The 25,368-nt window shown below is 56.4% G+C and overlaps 1 protein-coding gene across 1 annotated transcript in view; it reads left to right on the forward strand.

Annotated features, from left to right (window-relative positions):
* LOC116462743 (uncharacterized) overlaps positions 1-25,368 on the forward strand; it is a 152,186-nt gene that overhangs the window by 118,435 nt on the left and 8,383 nt on the right. Inside the window, exons 48-66 of the mRNA XM_058433936.1 lie at positions 2,231-2,393; positions 4,932-5,053; positions 5,684-5,824; positions 7,275-7,388; positions 7,490-7,618; positions 8,623-8,784; positions 10,420-10,584; positions 13,535-13,703; positions 14,575-14,759; positions 14,974-15,066; positions 15,215-15,410; positions 16,588-16,772; positions 16,850-16,947; positions 19,782-19,966; positions 21,287-21,492; positions 21,638-21,815; positions 22,376-22,485; positions 22,696-22,812; positions 22,928-23,069. Of these exons, the coding sequence (XP_058289919.1) occupies positions 2,231-2,393; positions 4,932-5,053; positions 5,684-5,824; positions 7,275-7,388; positions 7,490-7,618; positions 8,623-8,784; positions 10,420-10,584; positions 13,535-13,703; positions 14,575-14,759; positions 14,974-15,066; positions 15,215-15,410; positions 16,588-16,772; positions 16,850-16,947; positions 19,782-19,966; positions 21,287-21,492; positions 21,638-21,815; positions 22,376-22,485; positions 22,696-22,812; positions 22,928-23,069 (2,860 nt within the window). The remainder of the gene's footprint in view (positions 1-2,230; positions 2,394-4,931; positions 5,054-5,683; positions 5,825-7,274; positions 7,389-7,489; positions 7,619-8,622; positions 8,785-10,419; positions 10,585-13,534; positions 13,704-14,574; positions 14,760-14,973; positions 15,067-15,214; positions 15,411-16,587; positions 16,773-16,849; positions 16,948-19,781; positions 19,967-21,286; positions 21,493-21,637; positions 21,816-22,375; positions 22,486-22,695; positions 22,813-22,927; positions 23,070-25,368) is intronic.

A 25,368-nucleotide genomic window follows, 5' to 3' on the forward strand; every position in this document is an offset into this window, starting at 1 on the left:
GAAGGACAAACAGGGCTGTGAAATGCACAAAATGTGCTGGAGTGGATTATCAGCTGGTCTCTATATCCATCCATCCTTCCTTTCGCATGATTTATTGAGCATCTACTAGGTGCCAGGCACCATTTCAGAAGCTGAGGTGTGACCTAAAACAGAACTGATCAATCCTTCCTCTCACCAAGTGTCCACTCTAGCTGGGGAGATTGACTCCCGGAAATCACACAAATGAAACATGCCGGATAGTACTGTGATATGGAGAAAACGTACTGAAGTGACTGAGAGTGAACAGGGAGCTTATTTAGATTAGGTGGCCAGGAAAGGCCCCACTGAAGAGATGACACATGAGCTAGTGGTGGATGATAAGCACCAGCCATTTGAAAATCCGGGGGAAGCCCAGGCACGGTGGCTCACACCTGTAATCCCAGCACTTTGGGAGGCCGAGGCGGGTGGATGACCTGAGGTCAGGAGTTCGAGACCAGCATGGCCAACATGGGGAAACCCCGTCTCTACTAAAAATACAGAATTAGCCAGGCGTGGTGGCGCATGCCTGTAATCGCAGCTACTTTGGAGGCTGAGGCAGGATAATTGCTTGAACCCAGGATGTGGAGGTTGCAGTGAGCCGAGATTGCACCATTGCACTCTGGCCTGGGCAACAAGAGCGAAACTCCATCTCAAAAAGAAGAACAGAAAAAAGAAATCTCTGGGGGAGGGGCATTCAAGGCAGGTAAAGAGACTGTGGTATATATACACCATGGAATACTACACAGCCGTAAAAAAGAATGAAATTCTGTCCTTTGCAGCAGCAGGGATGCAATTATCCTAAGTGAACTAGCTCAGAAACAGAAAACCCAATATCGCATGTTCTCACTTGTAAGCGGGAGCTAAACATTGAATACACATGGACATAAAGGTGGAAACAGCAAACACTAAGGACTCCAAAAGGGAGGAGGGTGAGAGGGAGCTGAGGGTTGAAAAATTACCTCCTGGGTATGATGTTCAATATTTGGGTGACGGGGACGCTAGAAGCCCACTCCCCACCATTACACAATATACCTATGTAGCAAACATGCACACTGACCCCCTGAATCTAAAGCACATTTTTTAAAAAGAGTATTCCAGGCAGAGGGAACAAGACATGCAAAAGACCTGGAGCAGGGATGGGTTTGCATGTTTTAGGAATGACCAAGGAGCCACTGGGCTGGCACTGGGTGGGTGGGGGATGGTAGGAGGTGGTCTGATCACACAAGGTATGTCAAGCCACAGGGAGGCATTTGTATTGTGTTCTGTCTGCTACTAGGAGGCTTTGAGGCCATGATCAAATAAATGATTTCAGATCCCTCTGGCTGCTGTGCGAAGAGGGACCTACAGGCGGCAGAAGTGAGCAGCGAGGAAGCCCCATAATGGGCAGGGCAATAATAATGTGTGGACCAAGCTGGGGGCAGTAGTGATAGGTTTTAGAGACGTTTAAGAGCAAACTTCCTACCCCACCCCAGCAGTCCCCCTGCAGTGCCCTCAAGTCACCCTCGGACTGTGGCACCCAGCAGCAGGGATGGCGTCTCTCTCTTCGAACCTTTGCACAGGCTCTTCCATCTGCCTGGAATGCTCTTCCCTGCCTCCTCCCCAAGCTTGCTTCTCTGCATTCCTTTCTCCCTTGAATGTCTCTTGTGACCATCCTTGTCACCTTATCCCATCATTTTCTGTCCTGTGACTATCTCCCTGGGAGCCCCTTAAGGGCCAGGACCAGGTCTTGGCTAGGTTTGTAGCCAGGCACTCGGCACTGGCTTGGGAGCACGATGCCTGCTTGCTGCACGATGGAGAAACCGACTGCGTGGCTCGTACAAGCTCCTCTGCACCGTGTAGCCCTGGGCTCAGTGCACCACTTGTATTATCTTGGAGAGGTTGACACTTTCTTGCCTCCATTTTCTAGGAAACTGAGGCTCAGAGAGGTTGAAAAACGCCCGGAGCCACACAGCTTGGCCATGGAGTTGAGAGGTGGCTGTTCTGTGCTGTCTCCTGTTGGCCATACTCCCCTCACCCACTCCTCTCCTTTAAGTTATCTGCTCATCCTTAGGAAGCGTTTGGGTTTTTTGATCCCCTGACATACGTCACCATGCAGGAAACTGTAAATGATCCACAAATATTCCCTTGTCCCTCCTCTGCAAGCTTCTCTTCCCTCCCATCCCAGGCAGAAGCATGGCTCGGGTTCCCCCATGACGCCATCATTCTCTTCCAGCTCAGCGCTCTTCCCGGGGAGCTGGTCCTGCAGACCACATACAAGCGGGCTCATGGGACCCGTGTCCTGCGCCAGGTGGTGCTGTGGGATGGCCAGGAGGTGGCCCTCACCGGGAGCCTCTCTGGGCCTTTCCCCAAGCCCACCAGGAACCTCAGCCTGCAGGGTGAGTGTGTGAGGGGCTGCAGGCAGGGGTGGCCCAGGCACTCAAGAAATCATCCCTGGCCAGGCACGGTGGCTCATGCCTGTAATCCAAGCACTTTGGGAGGCCGAGGTGGGTGGATCACTTGAGGTCAGGAGTTTGAGACCAACCTGGCCAACATGGTGTGATACCCTGTCTCTACTAAAAATACAAAAATTAGCCAGGCATGGTGGCGGGTGCCTGTACTCCCAGCTACTTGGGAGGCTGAGGCAGGAGAATAACTTGAACCTGGGAGGCAGAGGTTGCAGAGAGCCAGGACTGAGCCACTGCACTCCAGCCTGGGCGACAGAGCAAGACTCAGTCTCAAAAAAGCCATGACTGAGTACCTGCATATCCCAGGTGTGATTCTAGGCACCAGGGGTCCATCAGGAAGCAAGATGGCCCAGGTGTCACCCCTCAGGGAGACAGGCATTGAGCAACAAGATGCACATAAGCAAAATAACATCAAACATGACCGTTTCCACGAGTGGGAAAGGCTGTGAGAGCAAGCAAGGTCTTTGTGGGGTGTGGGCCTCCTTTAGGTGGGGTGGTCTGGGAAGGCCTCTTGGAGGAGGTGACTTCTGAACTGAGATCTGAAGGATGAGAAGGAGCGGACTGAGGGGCAGATCTGAGCAGAGGCACTTCAGGCGGAAGGCGCCGCATGGAAATGAGCTTTGTGTGTGGAGCAGCAGCAGCGAGGCTTGCATGGCTGGAATGGGGAGAAGGGATGAGGTGAGGCAGGTGGGCTGCGGGACCCAGGTCATGCAGGGTCTCAGCTCACAGAGTGGAGCTGGGGCTTATCCTGAGTGCGGCCGGGCAAGGAGAAGGGGCCAGGGCGTGGAAGGGGTGGCATCCCTGGGCAGTTCTGGTGCCAGGGGAGGTGAGTGCCGACACAGCGCCAATGACAGCAGCCATGAGCCCCGGGGTCCTCTAGCAACAGGCATCCCTGGAAGGGGCTGTAATTCATGGCCTGTGCAGCCACAAGACTCAGTTTCTGTGTGAGGAACCCCCTGAGCACAGAGCAGAGCCCAACCCACAGCCTGCCAGGTGTGGAGACAGAGGGCAGACCCCAGCCTGGAGGCACAGCTTGCCAGGTGGCCTGATGGAATCCTCCCAGCGCCACGTTTGCCACATGTATGCCCTGGAAGGCGGAGGAAGCAAGCGGGTCCCCAGCAAGCCAAGGCAGTATGCATGTGTGTGTGCTCATGTGTGTATGTGTGTGCTCGTGTGTGTGCATGTGTGCACGTGTGTACATGCACGTGTGTGCATGCCTGTGTATTTGTGCCACCCTTGGTGAGCTACACAGTCTGCAGCCCCACACTGTGGTCACAGTGTTGCAGGTGGGGTCAGTAGATGGCAGGAATAAAGGGTTCTAGCCCTGCATGTGGTCAGCCTCCGCAGAACCAATGACTGGGTGATGCCCTGAGAACCAGCCAGTGCCAGTGTCTCTGTGCACGGCTCCTGCAGCCCATCCGAACAGGTGGGTGCCCTTTGTACAGAGCTCACAGGTCACCGGAGTGCAGAGGGGTCTCAGGCAGCCTCCTGCTGTGAGGTCTGGGAAAGCAGGGCTGCTCAGGGGCCTCAGGAGATGGGGTCAAGTGATGCCGGAAATTAGGGCAGCTTAGCTCACCTGGGGGACAAAGGAAGAAAACCCGGGGTGTGGAGGCCGTCTGTTGCGGGGACTCAGCTGTGGGGTGTCACCTGTCACACCCAAAATGGAAGGAGAGCACAGGACAGCAGACAGTGGCATGGGGTGTGGGTTTTCCGAGGGGGCGCAGGGCACCTGTGCATGCGAGGCCCCCCGAGAGGGATGCAGTTTGTTGAGGTTGCGGCTGCCCCCATCAGCTCCTGATTCAGGATGGTAACGAAGTATTACGAAACTCAGCGGCATAAAGCAAGCGTGGCTCCTTGCTCAGGAGGCTGTGGGTCACCTGGGCAGCTTTTGTGGTCTTCCTCCTGTTCAAGGTCAGCTGTAGGGTGAACGGGCAGCTCTGCTGTCCTTAGCTGGGCTCTCTGGCCTGCCCAGGGGCGGGCTGGCTGTCAGCTGCGCTAGGACATCCTGAGATGAAACCAGGCTCTCCCCAACCCCAGGTGGCACCAGCCCACAGGCCAGCAGGGTTTGTTCTCATGTGGCTGGACAGGGGTTTGAGGGAGGAAGCGGGGTGTGAGGCCTCCTAAGGCCTGGGCTTAGGACGGGCGCTCGGTCAGCTTTGCTGAATTTTATTAGCACATCACGAGGCCAGCCCAGCTTCGAGGGCTGGGGAGGCAGACGCCATCTCTTGGAGGAGCCTCAGAGTCTCATTGTTACGGGGCTCCCACGGGGACGCTGCAGGGTGTCGAGTGGTAATGGTGACAAAGTGAGTGTGTACTTTTGTGAAAAGTATCTGGCCGTGTGGCCCCCGAGTGGCCACTTGCATGAGCTGGCAGTGGCGTCAGCTGAGTCCCCTGAACCCCCTTGGGCCTGGAGCTGCTGACCTCAGCTCACATGCCCTACCCTTTGTGTGTGTGTCCTCACCCACTCAGTGGAGCTCACCCACCCACTGCACCTCCCTCTGCCACGACACTGCAGCCTCCGCCTGTCCTCAGAGCATTCGGGAGGCAGCCACCGGGATGGCCTGGTTGTCGGCTGGGATGGCAGGGACCAGGTAGGTGTCAGGGCCAGAAGGTGACCCTGGGGCAGAGCTGAACTCCACCCTGCAGGCTGAGCGGGGTCTTTGGGGCCCTCCCCTGCCAGAGGAGCCTTATCTGGGGCCAGTGAGGCTGTACCACATCCCCAAGGGACTGTGGGAAAGGCACTGGGAGGGCAGCAGGAGATCTGGGTCCCCACAACACCTTGACAGCCACGGCAGTGACGGTGGCTAACAGGCCCTAAATGCTTATCCCGTGATAGGTTCTGTGCGTGAACCCACACATCAGCCTCCCATCTGCTCGGTGCTATTAATAGCCCCGTGTTCAGATGACGAAATTGAAGGACTGAGAGGTGCAGCGACCTGCCCGGGGCCACAGAGCCAAGGGAAGACAGTGGAGGAGGAGCGCGACCTCCAGTCCCATCTCTGTCCTGTGTTCGCTCCATCTTGTCCTCTCTAAGCCTTGATTTCCTCCTCTGTGAAATGGGCTGAGCTCTCCGAGGGCCTCGCACAGGGATGGGGTTTTGTGCTCAAAGCCACGTGCCCTTTTGCAGCCTTGACCTCGATGGAGAAGGTGGTCTGTGCGGGTGGGAAAGAGGTGCAGTCTGTCTGGGCGAGACCACCGGCTGAGTCTGTCTCCCTCCCTAGGTGCTGGTCTCCTCCTCCCTGTGGCTGGGGAAGAGTGAGCTCGCCTCCCGCCTGGCCCTGGCCCACCCGTTCAACCTCTCTTGGCGGCAAGCCCAGGTCAGTGGCCTTGCCGAGAGGAGGGGCGGCAGGCAGAGCCGGCAGGTGAGCGAGGATGTCCCAGGTGCCCTTGGCTGGGGTTGGAGGTGGGAGCCACGTGGCTGAGCCTGTGGGGCTGGGCACCTCTGGTAGGAGAAGGAGAGAGTGTTCGTCAGTGACAAGGACTTTTTCAGAATCATAGCTTCCTGAAGCCTGGGGATCTGTGGCATCCTTCATTCAATCGTTCCTTTATCAATACCTCATTAAGCACCTACTGTGTACCAGGCAGTGTTTGAAGATAGCTCACATTTTAATGTGGGAAACAGGAACAGGCATCTCTGATTCATCATTTACAGTTGCTTGTTAGTGGTAGCTTCGTGGACCGAGTGAGGAGCTGGGCTCCCAGTCTGGCTGGGGGACCTCAGGTGTCTCCCGTCGCCTCTCTGAGACTCAGGTTTTTTCCATCTGTGAAAGGGAGGACAACAGGCCAGCTGTGTGCAGGCAAAAGACACTCTCCAGAATTCAAGCCAAGGAATGAATTAAAAAATCAGAAGGTGTGATAAGCACCCTAAAGTAGTAAAGAGGGGCCGGGCACGGTGGCTCACGCCTGTAATCCCAGCACTGAGGGAGGCCAAGGCAGGTGGATCACTTGAGGTCAAGAATTCGAGACCAGCCTGGCCACCATGGCGAAATCCTGTCTCTACTAAAAATACAAAAATTAGCTGGGTGTGGTGGTGTGTGCCTGCAATCCCAGCTGCTTGGGAGGCTGAGGCAGGAGGATCGTTTGAGCCCGGGAGGTGGAGGTTGCAGCGAGCCAAGATCACGCCACTGCACTCCAGCCTGGGTGACTGAGTGAGACTCGGTCTCAGAAGAAAAGAAAAAAAAAAAAACATGTGAGATTGAGAGTGACCAGGCAGGTGGGTGGGGCAGCTACTGTAAGGTGGGTGGTCAGTGAGGGCCTCATGGGGGAGGTGGCCCCGGGATGGGAAGGAGACGGGCTTCAGAGAAGCTGGAGGAGCAGCACTGTAGATGGCAGGAAAAGCCTGTGCAAAGGCCCTGTGGTGGGAATGAGCCAGGTGCTTCAGGGAGGGCCGGAAGGGAAATAAGATGGGAACAGAGTGACTGGGAGGGATGGGTGACAGGGAGATGAGGTCAGATGGGCAGGGACAGATCATGCTGGCCCTGGTGGCCCCAGTGAGGAACACGATTGCTTTCTGTCTTTGGAAATGCTGAGTCTGGGTGTTGGGGATGAGGCATTTTTTTTTTTTTTCATTTAAATGCTTTCAGTCTCCAGCCTGGGAATGGCTCTGGGCTCTTCCAGAGATGGGGGTGGGCAGGGCAGTCTCTCCACCCTCCATCCTAGTTCCTCTAGGGATATCTGGGGGAGGGGCACCAGCTTCTCCATCCTCCCTAGCCTCTCATTTCCCAACAGAGATGGGGTGTGGGGGTGCCGTTAGCCTCTGCTCTCCCCCACGTGTCCCCCTTTCCCCACCACTGCCCTCCCATCCCAATGCAGGTGCAGCTCACCTGGAACAGAGGACAACCTGTGACCCTGCAGCTCACCTGGGCTGACGGGTCCTCAGCACACAGCACTGCCTGGGACGGCTGCCTGGCCGCCTCCCTGGGGCAGGTATGTGGGGCCGGACCGCTGCACCGAGTGTGGGGCTCCCCCTCGCTCCAGGCTTCTCAGCTGGCCCTCCAGGTCATGTACCCTATTCTCTTCCCTATCAGCTCCAGGAAACCTGGGGCCTGAACACCTTCCAGGCCTGCGGGGCCTTCACGCAGACCCCAGCTGTGTTTGTTGAACAGCTCGACCTGTCCTGGGGCCAACACCGCATGCGGCAGAACTTGACATACGAGGTGAGGTCTGGGGAGCAGCGTCTGGGCAGGGAACCCCCAGGCGGCTCCACTTGCCACAGGAGTGTCCAGCTCTGGGACCACGTGGTCCTGGGTTCCGGTGCTTGCGGGATCCTGGGCAACTCACTTCTCTGCTGTGAGCCTTAGTGTTCTCATCTGTGAAATGGTTCCCTTCCTAACTGGGATGTGCTGAGGGCTCTGGAAGACAAGAAAAGCAAGGGGACCAGCCCGAGATGCTGGGAACAGATGGGGAAGGAGGTGGGATGCTAGGGGGCTTCTCAGGAGGGGGTGGAGGGAGATTGGGAGCTCAGGTTCCCCGAGGCATGAGGTCTGGTCTCCTCCAGCATCACTACCTGATAGGGCTCCTCATGGGGCCGAGCACTGTTCTGGAGAGCCTGGGGCAGGAATCAGGCCATGGAGAAATGGGGAGAGCTGGCCCTGGAAACCCCTTCCTCCTCTGGGCCTCCCACCTGGGTTCCCCGGGCTCTTAGGCATGGCGCCCTAAGTGCTCACAGCAGAAATCCTGCTACGGGCGGGGCATGGTGAATCACACCTGTAATCCCAGCACTTTGGGAGACTGAGGCGTGGGGGGATCACCTGAAGTCAGGAGTTCGAGACCAGCCTGGCCAACATGGCGAAACCCCATCTCTACTAAAGAATCAAAAAAAAAAAAAAAAAAGACATGGTAGCATGCACCTGTAATCCTAGCTATTTGGGAGGCTGAGGTGGGAGAATCCCTTGAACCTGGGAGGTAGAGGTTGCAGTGAGTCAAGATTGTGCCACTGCACTCCAGCCTGGGCTACAGAGCAAGACTCTTGTCTCAAAAAAAAAAAAAAAAAAAAAAAAAAAATCCTGCCCCAGAGTGTAAGGGGGTACTGTGGCTGATGAGAGCTCTGACGGCACATTCCTGGCACACGCTCTTGCCTAGGTGAGGGTCTCCAACTGCAGCTGGCCATGGGCATTCTCTTAAGTGATGAGCCCCTGACCCAAGGGCCCTCTCATTCCAGAGGCATTGGCCATCTCAGCCAGACAAGATCATCGTGGAGGCCATGCTGGAGCACGTCCTTGGGGCCTCTTGTACCCGTCAGAGCTTCTGGGGAGAAGTACATACTGACTATGCACGCTGGCTGCAGCACTCCCTCCACCTGGGGCTCTGTGACCTGCCCAGGGTGAGTCTGCCCTGCAGAAGGGGGCAGCTGGAGGACCAGGGACCCATGGTGAGGGGGCAGCAGGGAGGGTGGTGCCCGCAGAATGCAGGGGTGTGAGCGAGGCAGCCAGATGCCAGCGTCGTGGCTCTGCCATTTGCCTGCTGGGTGACTGGGCAGGGCGCATCTCCTCTCTGAGCCTCTGGTGTTTCATCTGAGGAAGGCGCAGCAGGTTCCAGGATGTAGAGTGATGGTGAGACTTAAGAGAGACGTGATGCAGGAATGCTCAGCCTTGGTGCCAGGCATATAAGTTAGAGCTGCTGTAGTCATCATTGCCCCAGAGGAGAGGTGTTGGGACCCCTTTTCCTCAACCCCTTTCCCCTCCTGGGGCTGGTAGCTGGTTGATTGGTTCTTCCGTCCACCAACCCATCCATCCATTCCTTCACGCATCCTTCCATCCTCCTTCCTATCTTCCATCCATCCCCCTATATCTGCCCTCCCACGTACCCTCTCTCTCCATCCATTCATCCTCCAACCCTCCCTCCCTTGCATCCATTCATCCGTCCTTCCATCCCTCCCTCCCTCCCTCCATCCCAAGGACCCATACTCTTCTGTAAAGAGACAGATAGTAAATATTTTAGGCTTTATGAACCATCCAGTCTCTGTTCCAACAACCAACTCTTACCACTGTCTTGTGAAAGCAGCTATAGACAATATGTAAGTGAATCCTTATGGCTGTATTCCAGTAAAAGTATTTACAAGCCGGGCACAGTGGCTCATGCCTGTAATCCCACCACTTTGGGAAGCCGAGGCAGGCAGATCACGAGGTCAGGAGATCGAGACCATCCTGGCTAACATGGTGAAACCTCATCTCTACTAAAAATAGAAAAAGTGAGCTGGGTGTGGTGGCACGTGCCTATAGTCCTAGCTACTCAGGAGGCTGAGGTAGGAGAATCGCTTGAACCTGGGAGGCAGAGGTTGCAGCGAGCTGAGATCGTGCCATTGTACTCCAGCCTGGCGACAGAGCACAACTCTGTCTCAAAATAAAAAGTATTTACAAGAGTGGGCAGTGAGCCAGATTCGGCCACAAACCATAGTTTCCCACCCCTTGTCTTTTCCTCTGTTCATTCAGAAAACATTTGTGTGTTTCACCTATGCCAGGCTGTGCTCTAGGTGCAGGCAGTGGATGTGAAAGAGACAGCCTAGGTGCCGGCCTCCTGGGTGGCGCATTCCAGTGGGGCCAGGAAGATACAACAAACTAGAGATGCATGGTCTATGGTCAGGGTGTGGTAAACGCTGTGCAGGAATGAAGCAGAGAGGGGGCAGGGCGTTGACAAAGGGGCATCACTCGTGAGTGTGAGCCCTGCAGAGGGAAGGGGCCTAAGGCACGACTGTGCCTTGAGGAACACGGGGCAGCCCTTACGAAGGGAGCAAGGGAAGTGAGGTTGGGACAACAAAGCAGACCACAGGCCATGCCAGAGCCCGGCTTGTCTTAGGGGACGGTATCTGATTTGCATTTCTTAGAGGTCAGCTGTGAGCTGGGACAGGTGTGGAGGCTGGGAGGTGGCAGCTGCTGCTGCATTCTCGGCGCAGGGGTCTGGGGAGAGAGGAGGCTGCCGCTCCCTGTGCCTGTCTCACACCTAGGCTCTCTCGTCCCAGGCCCTCTTGGTCGTCGGGGAGCACACCCTGGGCCAGGGTGGACTCCTGCTGCGTTCCCGCTTCCACCTGGGCCTCGCACCAGACCCAGACCACGGCCTGCATCTCAGCCTGACCCTCCAAAACCACAGCAGGCCTCATTCGGCTGACTTCTCCGGGGCGCTGGAGGTCAGTGGCCAGGATGGGGCTGACAGTCCCGGGGAAGATGCCCCGGCTTCCCTCCGGTTCCTCCCTGGCCAGCAGGCTCCCAACTGCCTGGGCGGCCCCGCCATCTAGTGGCTATCTGAGGAACCGCAGACCAGCATTCTGGATGGGGCCAGAACTTCACTCTGGGTTGGGGGAACACCTGCTGAACCCCAGGCCTGGCCCTGGCGCCGAGACAAAGCAGCTCCTCCACAGTCCCAACACCCGGCCCTTCCTATAACAGAGAGGCAGTGGCTGGGCTGCCCAAGTTTGAATCCCAGCCCAGCTGCCTCCTGGTACCTGAGTTTCCTCCCCTGTAAAATGGGTATAATTATTGTACTGGCCCTATCTCCCATGGGGTTAATATTGCAAGGATTAAATATATTCATAGGCGTAGATCACTTAGAGCAGTGCCTGAGAGAAACAGCTGCTACGTAAGTATTTGCTATTAGCCATTACTGGCACCGTCTCCTCCCCGTCCTTCCTCCAAGCAGCCCTGGGAAGTAGGAAGGGGCAGAGTTGGCCTCCAATACCTACTCTGCCCTGACCTGGCCAGGTGATCCCAGGAAGGAACCTCTCTGAGCCTGTGTTTCCTCATCTGTAGGAGGGGATCAGATATTTCACAGGGTGGTTTTTGGGAGTCTGGATACCGGTTCCCGCTGCCTGCATAGCCAAGGCATGTGACGTAGCAGGTGCTCTCTCGGCGTTTTCATCCACCTCCTCTGTCTCCCTGGCCAGGTGAACTTGACCTCGTGACTTTCCTTTGCTGCGCCTCAGTCTTCCCCTCTGTCAAATGGGAACAAATGCCATCTCCCTTGCAGAATCGTTAGGAGGAAACACATTTGTACAACATCTGCATGTAGCAGGTGCTTGTGAGAGGGGAGTTCCCTCCCTTCCCGCCATCCGAGCTGGATGAGGATGGCATTTCTGGGTTGAGTTCAGCAGCCACGGCCATTTCAAAGGAGCTTCTCCTTCCAAGGTTCTTGTTCTCTGGGACCGACTGTCACTTCCCCGTTTCCAGCCAGGCTCCTGCCTGCCCCTGGCTCCGTAAGCCCTGTGCCTGATGGAACTGGAGCCGTGGGAGTGAACCCATGGTGGATGCTCGGCAAGAGTCCGGTCCTCTTGCTTCCCTGTCCCCGATTTATTTGGGACAGCTGTTCTGACCTCTTCTCACTTGCTCCATTCTGGGGTCTGTGGAGTGGTCAGAAGGCTTTCCCAGCCTTGTTTGTTCCTCACCCCAACCCAGTGGCCCCAGGACAGATGAGGGACAGACTCAGGGAGGTCAGGCACTCACCCAGGCTGCACAGAGGCAGGCATGGCCTTTGCTCTTCAATGACACCTAGCGGGGCTGAGCTCAGATGCTGGGAGCCATCCAGGGCCAACTCCGTGTGGTCTGCAGACCGTCCCCTGCCCCCCACCTGCCTGGCAGGATCACATTGTGCTCGGTTAAATCCCATAGGGGTCCTGGGCTGTAGCCCTATTACCAACTTGGTCTCCTCAAAGATCGACATGCTTCTGCATGTTTAGTAAGCACCCTGTATTCGATTCCTCGGACTACTGTATTAAATTGCCACCAACTGGAAGCCTTAATGCAAAAGACAGGTATGGTGTCACAGTTCTAGAGGCCAGAAATCCAAAACCAAGTTGTCAGCAGGGCCACACTCCCTCTCAAAATCCTAGGGAAGATCCTTCCGTAGCACCTCCAGCTTCTGGTGGCTGCCAGGACCCACGGCTGCGGTGGCATCATGCCACTCTCTGCCTCTGTGGTGGCCTTCTGGGTGGCATCTTCACGTGGTCTTCTCACAGGGACAGCATTCATTGGGTGTGTGGCCCACCTTCACCCACTATGGCCTCAACTTGATTACTTTTGCAAAAAATCTATTTCCAAATAACACCACATTCACGGGTATAGAGGATTAGGGCTTCAACCTATGTAAGGAACAAAATTCAACCCTTAACAGACACACATGCACGCGCACACACACTCTTAAGTCCTGCTAAGTTCTGTGAGCCATTGTTCTGTATCATTTTACAGATCTTGGAGCTGAGGCCCAGAGAGGGTGATACCCTTACTGAAGGGTGCACAGCTTGTTAGCTGCAGTGTCTGGACTAGAATACAGGGTAGCTGAGGCTCCCTCCCCTGCAGAGCCTCCTCCAGGCTTGTGTTCTCTTGGGGGCCTCTGAGCCTCTCTCCCACCCTATTCTAGACTCCCCTGTCCTGGTCCCTGCCATGCCACCAAGGCTGGGCACCTGCAGGGATTTAGGTAAACTGCCCAGTGCCTGGGGTGTTATGCCAGGTGTGCCCATGTCTCCTTGAACTTGCTTAGACCTTTGCGGTGGTTCCCATGCAAACTTGGAAAGCCTGGGCTGTAGCAGAAACACCAGGGCACTGGGAATGTTAGAAATGCCAGGGCCCGGGGCCCCCAAAACCAATTAAATCAGAGTGTCCGGGTAGGGCCTGGGCAGCAGCCATCTCTAAGCCACCTGTGGGCGGCTGCTGCTGGGTTGGGGTCCTAGATGGGTATGTTTAAAAATTAAAGTATTTGTCATGAGACTGGCTAAGTTTTGTATTTTTGGTAGAGACAGGGTTTTTGCCATGTGGCCCAGGCTGGTCTGAAACTCCTGGGCTCAAGCGATCCACCCATCTTGGCCTCCTAAAGTGCTGGGATTACAGAAGTGAGCCCTTGAGCCTGGTCCGGAGTATTTTCATAAGTGCTCTCTGTAATGGGGCACTGGGAGCCTTCGATAGGGATATGGCGTGGGGAACCTGGTGTCCTGAAGATCAGGCGTGGGTTTTGTGCCTTCCCTTGGTTCCCTACAGGTCCAACAGCAGCCTCCCTAGCCAGCCTCTTCCTGAGCCTGGGGCGGGCAGGGGAGAGACCAGGGACAGGGCATGGGCCGGGCTCCACTCAGGCCTCTGCCCTCCCCCTCCCAGCTTCGTGGCTCCAAGGCTCAGCGGGTTGGCCTGCTGGGCCGTGTCTCCACCTCGACTTCTCAAAGCCTGGTCCGGTTGGAGGGAAATGTGGACAACAGAAAGGAGAAAGTGAGGCTGTCTGTGTTCCGGGCCCCAAGCTGTCTCCAGGCCTCTGTGGCCCATGAGGAGGGTGAGTGGCGGCTGGGTCCCAGCTCAGCTAGCTGGGCCACGGCCCCTGTTGGCTCAAGAAAGGACAGGGGTCTGGGCGTTAAGATCTCAGAAGTCAGGGCTGGGCGCAGGGGCTCATAACTGTAATCCTAGCACTTTGGGAGGCCAAGATGGGTGAATCGCTTGAGCTCAGGAGTTCGAGACCAGCCTGGGCAACATAGTGAGACCCCGTCTCTACTTTAAAAAAAAGTAGGGGGACGGGCGTGGTGGCTCACGCCTGTAATCCCAGTACTTTGGGAGGCCGAGGCGGGCGGATCACGAGGTCAGGAGATTGAGACCGTCCTGGCTAACAAGGTGAAACCCCATCTCTACTAAAAATACAAAAAATTAGCCGGGCGCAGTAGCGTGCACCTGTAGTCCCAGCTACTTAGGAGGCTGAGGCAGGAGAATGGCATGAACCTGGGAGGCGGAGCTTGCAGTGAGCCGAGATCGTGTCACTGCACTCCAGCCTGGGTTGACAGAGCGAGACTCCGTCTCAAAAAATAAAAACAAAAACGAAAAAACCTGGTGGGGTGGGGGTGATGAGTTCCTATGGTCCCAGCTGCTGGGAGTGAGCTGTGATCCTGCCACTGTACTCCTGCCCGTCTCAAAAAAACCTCAGGAAACCCCATTAAGACTTCATGGCATCCCTAGCTGACTGCTGTGTCGGGGGCGGGGACAGAAGAGGGGGCTTCGGGTGGCTCAGGTTGCTTTAGGTGGTGCAGCTCAAGGTTCTCAAATCCTAGGGCCTTGAGGCTTGGCCTGGGGCAGTGGGGAGCTACGGAAAGCGGTGGAGGAGGAGTGGGCAGCTAGAGACATGGTGGGGGCACCAGCAGGTCCCTTTCTGGCTCCAGGGGGCACAGAGGAGAGTGTGGTGCTGCGGGCATGTGCCCACGGGCGGACAGCCGAGGCAGAGGTCCTGTTCCGGGATGGCAGGCAGCCCTTCCAGCTGCTGGGACGCCTGACGCTGCAGGCTGCCAACCAGAGCCTCCTGCTGGCCATGCACGGCTGCCAGGGGGTCTTGCTGGGCCATGTGGAGGTGAGAGGGCTTGGGCTGGGATACAGGGAAGGGGTTACCGTTCTCTCCCTGGGCAGAGGCCCCCGTGCCAGGAGCCCCGAGCCCTTGGGGTCTAGATGTGCGCAGAAACCAGGGCAGACAACCGCATGGTGAGGCCCACACCTGCCGCTGGCACCGAGAAGCATGTGTCTACTTCATTCCTACGAGGCCCCAGCCTCTTCCTCTGTTCTCACAGTCCAGGATTGCAGCAGTTGGCTCCCAGGTGCAAGCCCGGCTGGAAGAGAAGGTTCAAGGCTTGGGTGCCTCTGTGAGAAGGTTCCAGCAATTGGTGGGTAGCACAGGAGGGGAGGGTGGGGGCTCAGGGTGGAGAGGTCCCCCTCTGGCCTGGCTTGTAGCCCCCACTCACCAGGCAGGAGGGTCTGGGGCTCTCTCTGCCCTGGACCTCAACCTGATTCTGCCTCGGTTTCCCTGCCCAGGTGCAGCCGGCAGGCACCCTGGACGGCGTGGCAGGCCTCCTTCTGCAGCTGTCCCAGGCGGGGCAGGAGGCCATGCAGGCGAGTGGTTGGGCAGTAGCCACTTTGTGGGCCCAGAGCCAGGCACTGACCCAGCACCTGCCTCTTTACCTGGAGTGGCTGCTGGAGGGGCTGGAGCAGCTGCGGGAGGAGCTGGAATGTAAGTGCGGGAGGGAGGGCTCAATCTCGTGCAGAAATCAATGCCCGCCCCCCTCCCCACCGGGGCCCTAAGCGCTCACATTGGCATGTGGCACCGTTTTGATCAGAAATATGGCCTCGCTTCCCATGGGCCTGCAGCCCAGCTGTGTGTAGCCCCCTGCCTTATTTCTTACAGATCTACAGCCTTCGTTTTTTCTTGGTCTGCTGTGTCATTCTTACAGGGTCTCCAAGCTCATCTCCCTTATGCCTGCTGCCTAGGTTTTTTCAGTCTCCCACTTGCTTGCTTTTGAGTATACAGCCTTGTTTCTGTGAAGCTCACTGCTACAGCATCTCTTTCTGGTTCCACGATGAGCTCAATGTGGCCATGTGGTCATTAAAAGCTCACACCTGCTGCCCTGACTGGCCTCCTGGCAGGACTGGGAACCTCTGGCCTCTCTGCCATCCAGGGCTAATGCCCAGCACAGCACAGAGCCCCCAAGGCCCTGCCCAGCGCCAGGGTGGGCATCCCTCTGACTGGCTGTTGAATGTTACCTCCGCATCCTCCCTGCTGTGTCAGAGTGTCCCTGTGGCCACCCCCAGGGCAGTGAATTGGGAGGAATGCCCCAGGACTGCGCACAGTGCTATTCACAGCTGTGATTTATTATAGTGAGGGGATGCAGGAGTGTCAGCACAGGGAACGGGGCTGGGGCGGAGTCCGGGGAGAACCAGTCCCAACGCTTTCACACAGGCTGCATTTAGCTGTCCCAGCTGTCACCAGAGCAGCTCCTGGGAGACTCAGCACCCAGGGTTTTTATCGGGGGCTGCCACAGTAGCAGGTGCTGCTTGGTGCGGACCACACTGTCAGACTCCTAGGAGGCAAGCAGGGGTCCAGCATAAACCACGTTTGTACAAATAGTTCAGATGCGGGGAGCCTCATATCAATTCTAGGACTGGTGGGAACCCTCCCCCAGTCCAAGTTCCCAGACAACCTTCTAAGCAGGCCTTGCAGAGAAGGCTCAGGTGTGCTCTGACATCTCCCCTGCAATCTCCAGTGCCCGCGGCTCTATTCCTGCTCCCCCAGCTCCCCACATCTTCATCCCAGGAACAGGCCTATCTCCTCGAGGCCTGGGCTGTCTGGGCAGGGCTGGTTCTCTGACCTGCCCTGAGGCCTCATGGTGGGCGGTGGCTGCCTGTTGCAGGGCCCCTGGCCACACTGAAGGATGCCTACCTGGAGGTGACACTGCAGCCCCTGGAGGAGGTGTGGCGGAAGCGGGCAGAGGAGGCCATGCGGCGGCTGCAGGCCTGGGTACCCAGGATGCCAGGTGATGGGTGTCCAAGGCCCATCAGGGCAGCCCTGGGGGCCGTGAAAGGAGCCCTGGAGCTGGTGAGTGAGAGCAAGGATGGGGCGTGGCTGGCAGGTGAGGATGACTGAGCCACTCTCACTGTCCCCTCGCTCTCCAGGCCGCCCACCAGCTGCTGTCTTGGGCTGAGGCCACATTCTCACGGGCACTGAAGAGGCTCTGCAAACCCCTGCTGGACCTGTACAGCCTGTCGGCCAGGTAACTCGGGGTTTGAGAGTAGCGCATCCTGCGTGCCTGCCACATACCAGGTGCAGTGCTGAATGCTTTGACACCCTCCGACACACTGACTCCTGTGACCGCCCTGCCCGGAGGCTTCTTCCCCTCCTCGTTTTACAGATGAGGAAGCTGGGCTTTCTTCCTCACTCCATAGATATCTCGTGAGCACTGGCCCAGGGCAGGCAGGATTTTAGGAGCTGCAGAGAGCTCAGTGGCTGAGGCTGACCCTGCCTTCAGGAAGCTCACTTTTACTCAGACACGAAGCACAAGGAAGTCATCTACACCAGGGCTTGCACAGCTCCCTGCAGAGGGCCTGAGAGTCACATCTTAAGCAGGCCATTCGGCTCTGTCACATTTCCTTGCTTTTGTTTGGTAATCCTTTTTTTTTTTTTTTTTTCTTTTTTGAGATGGAGTTTTGTTCTTGTTGCCCAGGCTAGAGTACAGTGGTACAATCTTGATTCACTGCAACCTCCGCTTCCTGAGTTCAAGCCATTCTCCTGCCTCAGCCTCCCCAGTAGCTGGGACTACAGGTGCGCGTGCCATCACACCCAGCTAATTTTTTGTATTTTTAGTAGAGACAGGGTTTTGCCATGTTGGCCAGGCTGGTCTCAAAGTCCTGACCTTAGGTGATCCGCCTGCCTTGGCCTCCCAAAGTGTTGGGATTACAGGCATGAGCCACCGCACCTGGCCTGTTTTGTAATAATCTTTTAAACACACAAAAACCCTTCTTACTTGCAGGCCGTGCAGAAGCTGGCCACGGCCTGGGGCCCACTTGTCACCATTTACCACCCCTGAGCTATACGTTAGGTGGCAAGTGCTAGAGAAGGAACATCGGTGAGATGAGGGGGTGGATCCTATGAAATGGTGTGGCCATGACGGGCTTTGAGGACAAGGTAGAGTTTCAGCAGGAGCCACGGGGCCAGTGTGGGAAGAGTGCTCCAGGTGGGGGTCACCACTGCACAAAGGCCTGGGAGAGGGATGTGCCTGGCCTGTTTGCTTTTGAGATGGAGTCTTGTTCTCTGTGGCCCAGGCTGGAGTACAATGGTGTGATCTCAGCTCACTGCAACCTCTGTCTCCCAAGTTCAAGTGATTCTCCTGCCTTAGCCTCTCAAGTAGCTGGGATTACAAGCATTTGCCACCAAGCCCAGCTAATTTTTGTATTTTTACTAGAGACGGGGTTTCACCATATTAGCCAGGCTGGTCTCAGACTCCTGAGCTCAAGCAACTCGGCCTCTCAAAGTGCTGGGATTATAGGTATGAGCCACCGAGCCCAGCCCCGTCTATGTGAATATCAGGCTGGCAAGGCTGGAGCAGAATGCCTGCCAGGGAGAGTGGATGTGACTGCGAGTTCCCAAGATTTGGGAGGCGGGTAGCGGGGGCTCAGGTGGTCTCTGGCTTCTGCTCTGACCTAGGAAGGACGTGATCGCCCTTTCACTTTAAAAGGCCCCTTTGGCCCCTGTGTTGAGAACATGGGGGTGGTGGATAGAAGGCGGGAGCCCAGTTTAGAGCGGGGACCTGGGGACCCAGTATCCTTTCCCCTCACAGGCACGAGGCCCACCAGGAACCGGGCTCCAGGCAAGGAGGCAGCTCCTTCTTCCATGCTGGTGGCCTCACAGAGCATCTGGAATCCGGCTCTGCCTCTAACTAGGATTCCTCTGCCTCAGTGCTCTGTGCCTCAGTTTCCCCAGCCGTAAAATAGGGACTAAACCCACATCATGGGGAAAAGGCTCCCTGTGATACAAGTTCCTGCTCCTGCCTTCCTGCGGTCAGAATGGAGGCTGATGAAGGGAAGAGCTCCCGGCGGGGCGGGGCGGGGTTTGGCTTGGCTGAAGAAAGACCTTCCTGGTTACTCACCTACCTGGTGAGTGGGGATCCAGTCACTGCTAGGTGGGGGTGCCCAAACATGGATTCAGGCCGCAGGGAGGGAGTTGAGGCTGCTTCCTGCCCCCAGCTTGCCAGGGCCTCTGGGTTCCTAGAAGTAAGCAAGTGAGGCCACCTGCCCCTGCTCCCTCTCTACTGGCCCATCAACAACAGGGTATGAAATGTTTGTCTTCCCACTACACCCCCACGTGAGCTGAGATCTCTGTGATCATTCAAATCTCACAGGCTTGACCCCTACTCTAGATCCCGAGAAAGTTTCAGTCCTCTCCTAAACTGGAGAAATTGCCTAGACCTGTTGGCTGGGCACAGTGGCTCACACCTATAATCTCAGCACTGTGGGAGGCTGAGGTGGGCAGATTACTTGAAGTCGGGAGTTTGAGACTAGCCTGGCCAATGTGGTAAAACTCCAACTCTACTAAAAATACAAAAATTAGCCAGGTGTTGCGGTGGGCCACGGTAGTCCCAGCTACTCGGAGGCTAAGGCAGGAGAATCACTTAAGCCCGGGAGGCAGAGGTTGCAGTGAGTTGAGATCGCACCACTACACTGCAGCCTGGGCAACAGAATGAGATTCTTAAAAAACAAAACAAAATTTCCTAGACCTTCCAGCTCCCGTCCTCGGCATCCGCACACATATAAGCCCATGCTGCCCAAGACCCAGGGAGCAGAGTAGGCATGACATCGGACATCTGTGTCCTCAAAATGGGGCAGCTTGTTTCCGTCCCCCGGCATCATCCACCACCTCCGCTGTCATGCCAGCCTCTGTCCTCTTCCACCTCATGATGGGATTTCCCAAAACAAGGACAGCCCCTCCCTGAAAGGCACCCTCATGCTCTCCACTGCAGAGCTCTCTCTGCGGACCTAGAAGCTCCCCTCTGCAGCCGAGGGAAGCAAGGCTCGGGCAGGCACAGTGACTTGTTCTCTGCATTCCCTCCAGGAACCGCTCAGTGGTGGTGACGCTGCCACTGTTGCCTGCGGGGGATAAGCCCCTGGACGTGGCCCGGGTGACCAGCTACCTCGTGGAGGAGAAGCTGCTGCGGCCGCTCCAAGCGCTGTCTGGGGCCAACGTGCTGGCTGAGTACTACTGGCTCAGACGCCGCCTGCTGGCAGGCCCTTGGGAATGTGAGTCCTGCCCCGGGCTGTGCCACCCTCCTCCCTGGGAGCCCCCTGCCTGGTGGGCACAGAGAAACCTCCATAGGCTAGTGGCATCACAGTGCCAGGCCCAGAGCTTACTGGACTTCCCAAGGTCCTGTGGGACTAGGGCTGACGCTACACATCCTGCTTTTGTCCAGAATATGAGTCCTGGCGCCGCAGAGGGGTGAGGAGGGTGGTTTAGGGCTTTAGGCCAGCTCCCTCCCTGCGGGCACTGCTGGCGAAGACGGCAGCCCTCCAGTTCCAGCTGGAAGAGAACTGACTTCAGACTCGCCAGTCAGAGGCAACCTGCAGCCAAGGGCTGGGGAGCTTGCGTGTGGCTCAGGCTTGCTGTGTGGCCAGGCAAGTCTAACCTCTGTGGGACTCGCTTTCCTCCACCATGAAATGCTGTGTGGCCAGGTGAGTCCAACTTGTGGGACTCTGTTTGCTCCACCGTGAAATGCAGGTGACAACGTGGCTCGCTCATATGGGTAATGGGCATGTACTGTTCTTGATGCAGGGGGAGCCCCTTATGTCTGTGGGGGGACCACGGTACCCAGGCTTTGCAAGGAGTGCTTTATGTGGATGGGACTCACACCGAGGCTCAGGGCTCCCTAGAAGCGTGAGTGCAGTCATGTCTAAGCAGCACGTTGGTGGTGTAGAAAATGGCCTGGTCTTCAAGTTCCATGTGTGTGACCGCGGGCTTCTCTGTGCCTCTCAGTTCCGACAGCTGCCCACGGGGCTGGTAGTGCCTGCCTCAGGATGCTGGGACTGGCCAGTAGGTGCCTGGCTGTGCACCACAGATGGTGCTTCCTGGCCACGGGCACAGCCACAGGCACAAACACCCCCACCCCCAAGCCACAGCTCAGGGGCCGCACTGGCTAGACTGGTCAGACCTTCTTCTCAGGCCAGGCTTTTTTTTTGAGCCAGGTTTTTTTACTTAGCACAATATTTTTGTATTTTACAGTATTACACAGTATTTTTGTATTTTGTATTTTATTAAGTATTTTTACTTAGCACAGTATTTTTTTTGAGCCAGGCTTTTTTCCTTAGCACAGTATTTTTGTAGCAGGTCTCAGGACTCCTTTCCTTGTTAGGGCTGAATTGCCGGTAGACCTTCAGCTCATGTCGTCTTGAAGCCGGTGGGGGATCCCTGGGTCTCTGGCTGCTGCACCAAGGGAGGGGGAATCCAGGGCTCAGGGCAGGCTAAGCCAAGGCTGTAGGCATCCGGGCACCCAGCAGGCATTGGGCTCCTACTGCGGTGGGTGGAGCTGGCCCCACTCACCCTGCCTTTGGGCTGCTTCTCCCCAGACCATGCCCTGGTGGCCGGGGCCCAGCACGTGGTGACCTTCGACGGCCGGGTATGGGACCTCAGCGCCCAGTGCGGCAGCATCCTCCTGGCCCAGGACTTTGCTCACAACACGTTCTCGCTGACGCTGAGTCGGACAGGCTCGGGGCTTACAGCCCTGGTGGTGGAGCTTAACCACAAGACCCTCATCTTCTACCCCAGTCTGCAGGTGAGCAGGAGAGGCATGGCAGCCTGCAGGACCGAGCCTCCCCTGGAGACCTGTGCCCATGGCAGGTCGCCTGGGGGGATGGCACTTTCAATCTTGTCACCTGGCTGTGGGTCAGACCTCCTGCCCAGCCCCCTCTGGCCCACAGGCCTACAAGCTGTACAACTCCTCCCTGCCGGGGGAAAGCTGTCCGGACCTCAAGCTGCCTCCTGCCACGACGAGGAAGGACATCTCCAGGATTGAGCTGGCCAGTGAGGACGGGGTCTCTGTCTCCTGTGACGTGCCCACCGGCCTCTGCAGCCTGACTCTGGGCTTCTGGCAGCATGGTGGGTCTGGGCCCCAGGAGGGTTGGCCCCACCTACAGAGGACTCTCTGGGATGCACCCCTTTAAGCTTCCAGGGCGGCAGGCGGCTACTGTGCATGCAGAGCCTCTGCCGGCCCCGTCTCTAGCATGGCAGCACGTGTGCCCTCAACTCCTCGTCTAGCTTCCTGCCATTGACCCCGTGTCCGGATGACCACACAGAGGCCCAGGGCTTTCTGTCCCATCCCTGGGACACGCGGCTCCAGTGTGGAGTTGGCCCTTCTGTGGTCCCTCTGCCAAGGAACACAAAGGAAGGGCCTGGATTCCAGCCACTCGAGCTGAGGACATAGGGAGGGGACGGGGGACACGCATGCTGTCCTGAGCCCCTGTGCTTTCTCTTCCTCCTCTGATGAGGGTTTACAGCCATGGCCTGGGCTCCAGGAGTCCGGGGTGGAGGTGGCAGGACTCTGCTGCTCCTCTTTGTGCCTCAGGCTCACCTCACACACAGGTCCTGAGGCAGCAGGGCTGGGGCTGGGGGAGGATCACAGGCTCTTACGGCCGCCTCAGCTTCCCTCCTCCCCACAGGCGTATCCGCTGGCCTTCTGGGCACCAACGACAATGAAGCAGGCAATGAGCTGATGTTGCCGGACGGCTCTGTGGCCAGCAGCCTGGAGGAGCTCAGCCTGGCCTGGCAGGTGAGCGGGTGCACCCGCCTGTCCTCCTTCTGGCTGAGGTTCTTGAGGGCTGCTCACTGCAGAGTCCCGGGAGAGGCAGGCGGCCTGATGGCTCTGCAGAGGACTTCATAGGAGGCCCAGGGTTTGGGGGACGTCTCCTGCTGAGGCCAATGTATGTGGGGGAGCCACATCGTCCAGCAGGAGGCCTGAGTCTTGCGTCCATCCTGCCAGGTGGGTGGTGACTGCAGGGCCACCGAGAAGACTCAGCAGGCCTGCCCAGGACAGAGCCCCACCTGCCGGGCCTTCTTCGAGGACCCCCACTCCAGCATGAGGAACTGCTTCCGGGTGGTGAGTGTGGGCCTGGCCCATGGGGTGCAGAAGGCCTTTTCCCTGATCAAGCCTAGGCCCGTCCTCCTTGCCACTCCTCAGGGTGTGGACAGTGACTGGGTGTCCCTGATTTCAGGTAGACCCTACACCATTCCTCAGCCTGTGTGTGCAGGACCCCTGTGGCACCCAGGAGCTCCAGCCTGCCTGCAACCTGGCGGCCGTCTACATCCACCTGTGTGCCCGGGGCTTCGTACCCCTGGCCCCTCCTCCACAGTGTGGTAAGCTGCCCCAGCCATCTGGCACTCTGCCCCCTGTCTGGCATCTGCCTTCCAGCCCAGAGGGAAAACCAGTCCCTTTCTCTCACCAGGGAGGACAAATAATTGTCATTCAAGGAGCTAAGAGTCACAACATTTATCAAGACTGCCTGTTTGGATGTGTGTCCCCTCGCGGGGGTACATGCCTCATGGATGGCCTAGTGCCCTCCGTTTGGTGAAGAGTGAGTTCTTGCTCTGTCAGTTCACATGAGAGCAGGTTGTTTAAAAAGACGCTGGCAAGGCTGGGCACGGTAGCTCACGCCTGTAATCCCAGCACTGTAGGAGGCTGAGGTGGGTGCATCACAAGGTCAGGAGATTGAGACCATCCTGGCTAACGCGGTGAAACCCCATCTCTACTAAAAATACAAAAAAATTAGCCGGGCATGGTTGCGGGAGCCTGTAGCCCCAGCTACTCAGGAGGCTGAGGCAGGAGAATGGCGTGAACCCAGGAGGCAGAGCTTGCAGTGAGCTGAGACTGCGCCACTGCACTCTAGCCTGGCAACAGAGTGAGACTCTGTCTCAAAAAAAAAAAAAAAAAAGACCCTGGCACCTCCTCTCTTTGTACTCTCTCCTCCTGTCATGATTGTAAGCTTCCTGAGGCCTCCCAGAAGCCAAGCAAACGCTGGAGCCGTGCTTGTATAGCCTGTAGAACTGTGAGCCCATTATCTCTATTATTTATGAACTACCCAGCCTCAGGTGCTCCTTTCTATCTGAGTATAATGGATTCCCTACTCCCTACTAAGCTAAGTGTCTGGAGAGCCACATTAAGCCACCTCTTGAAAATTTGCCATTAGGTTTTTTCTTTTTTGGGACAGTCTCACTCTGTCACCCAGCCTGGAGTGCAGTGGCACAATCTTGGCCCACTACAACTTCCACCTCCTGGGTTCAAGCAGTTCTCCTGCCTCAGCCTCCCAAAGTGCTGAAATGACAGGCAGGAGCCATCACGCCCAGCGTCATCAGGGATTTTAATGTACACCACTGTTTAGGGAAAATACCTGTTTTCTCTCTGTTCTCACACCACAACAATCATCAACACAGCAGATGACTTCTGTGACCAAATGTGTGTTGTCCCCACTACCAGGGTGTTCCTCTAATTCAGTTCTAACACTAGCTACCTTGAGATAGCATCAGATCCCACGTGCTGAGAGCTCCTTCATCCCGTGCTGCATATGACTCCCACAGCCAAAGCCCCACTAAAAGGGCATAGAAGTCAGTGGCAACAACAGGAGTAGACTTCCAAGAGCTTCAGACGCCAGAATTAGCAGCTGCCATTCAGACATTTAAAACCTTAACAGCAGAAGAGAAAATTAATGAATTGGAAAATATGACAAAGGGAGGATGAAATAAGAGGATCTAACATGTCTAAAAGAAATGCCGGGTGCTGTGGCTCATGCCTGTAATCCCAGCACTTTGGGAGGCCAAGATGGGCAGATCGCCTGAGGTCAGGAGTTTGAGACCAGCGTGGCCAACGTGGCGAAACCCCTGTCTCTACTACAAATACAAAAATTAGCCGGGTGTGGTGGCGTCCTCCTGTAATCCCAGCAACTATGGAGGCTGAGGCAGGAGAATTGCTTGAACCCAGGAGGTTGCAGTGAGCCGAGATTGCGCCAGTGCACTCCAGCCTGAACAACAGAGCAAGACTGTCTCAAAAAGAAAAAAAGAAAATTCCAGAATGAAAACAGACACAGGACCCTTTAAAGTCAGGAGGCACAATCCCCAATACAATAAATCCATCCATACCAAGACCCATCAGAACAAAACTGCAGAAAAAGCAAAGGTCCTAAAAGCTACTGAAGAGGGTGGAAAGAAGGAAGAACATGTTGATAACCGATCTCCCACCAGCAACAGCAGAAGACAGTGGAATAAGAGAAAATAAGCATGAGGTTAGTGTGCGTACCCAGCTCAACTATTATTTACGAATGAAATAGCCTCTCAGCACTGATCTGTCTAGAGATATCTTTACCACGAATGACACTCAAGGGATCCACCGACGTTCATTTGCGTAGTCTATGGCTGCTTTCCTGCTACAGAGGCAGAATATTTGCAAGAGAGAGCTTATTTATTTTTGCTGTCTGAAAGACTCTATTAAGAAGATGGAAAGATAAGCTACAGATTGGGAAAAATGTTTACAGACCACCTATTAGACTGAGGACTCATGTCTAGAGACTGATCTCTAGAATATATAAAGAACTCAAAGCTCAAAAGTAGGCCAGGTGTGGCGGCTCACACTTGTACTCCCAGCACTTTGGGAGGCTGAGGCGAG

Source organism: Hylobates moloch, unplaced genomic scaffold, assembly GCF_009828535.3.
Source record: "Hylobates moloch isolate HMO894 unplaced genomic scaffold, HMol_V3 SCAFFOLD_23, whole genome shotgun sequence".
NCBI lineage: Eukaryota > Metazoa > Chordata > Mammalia > Primates > Hylobatidae > Hylobates > Hylobates moloch.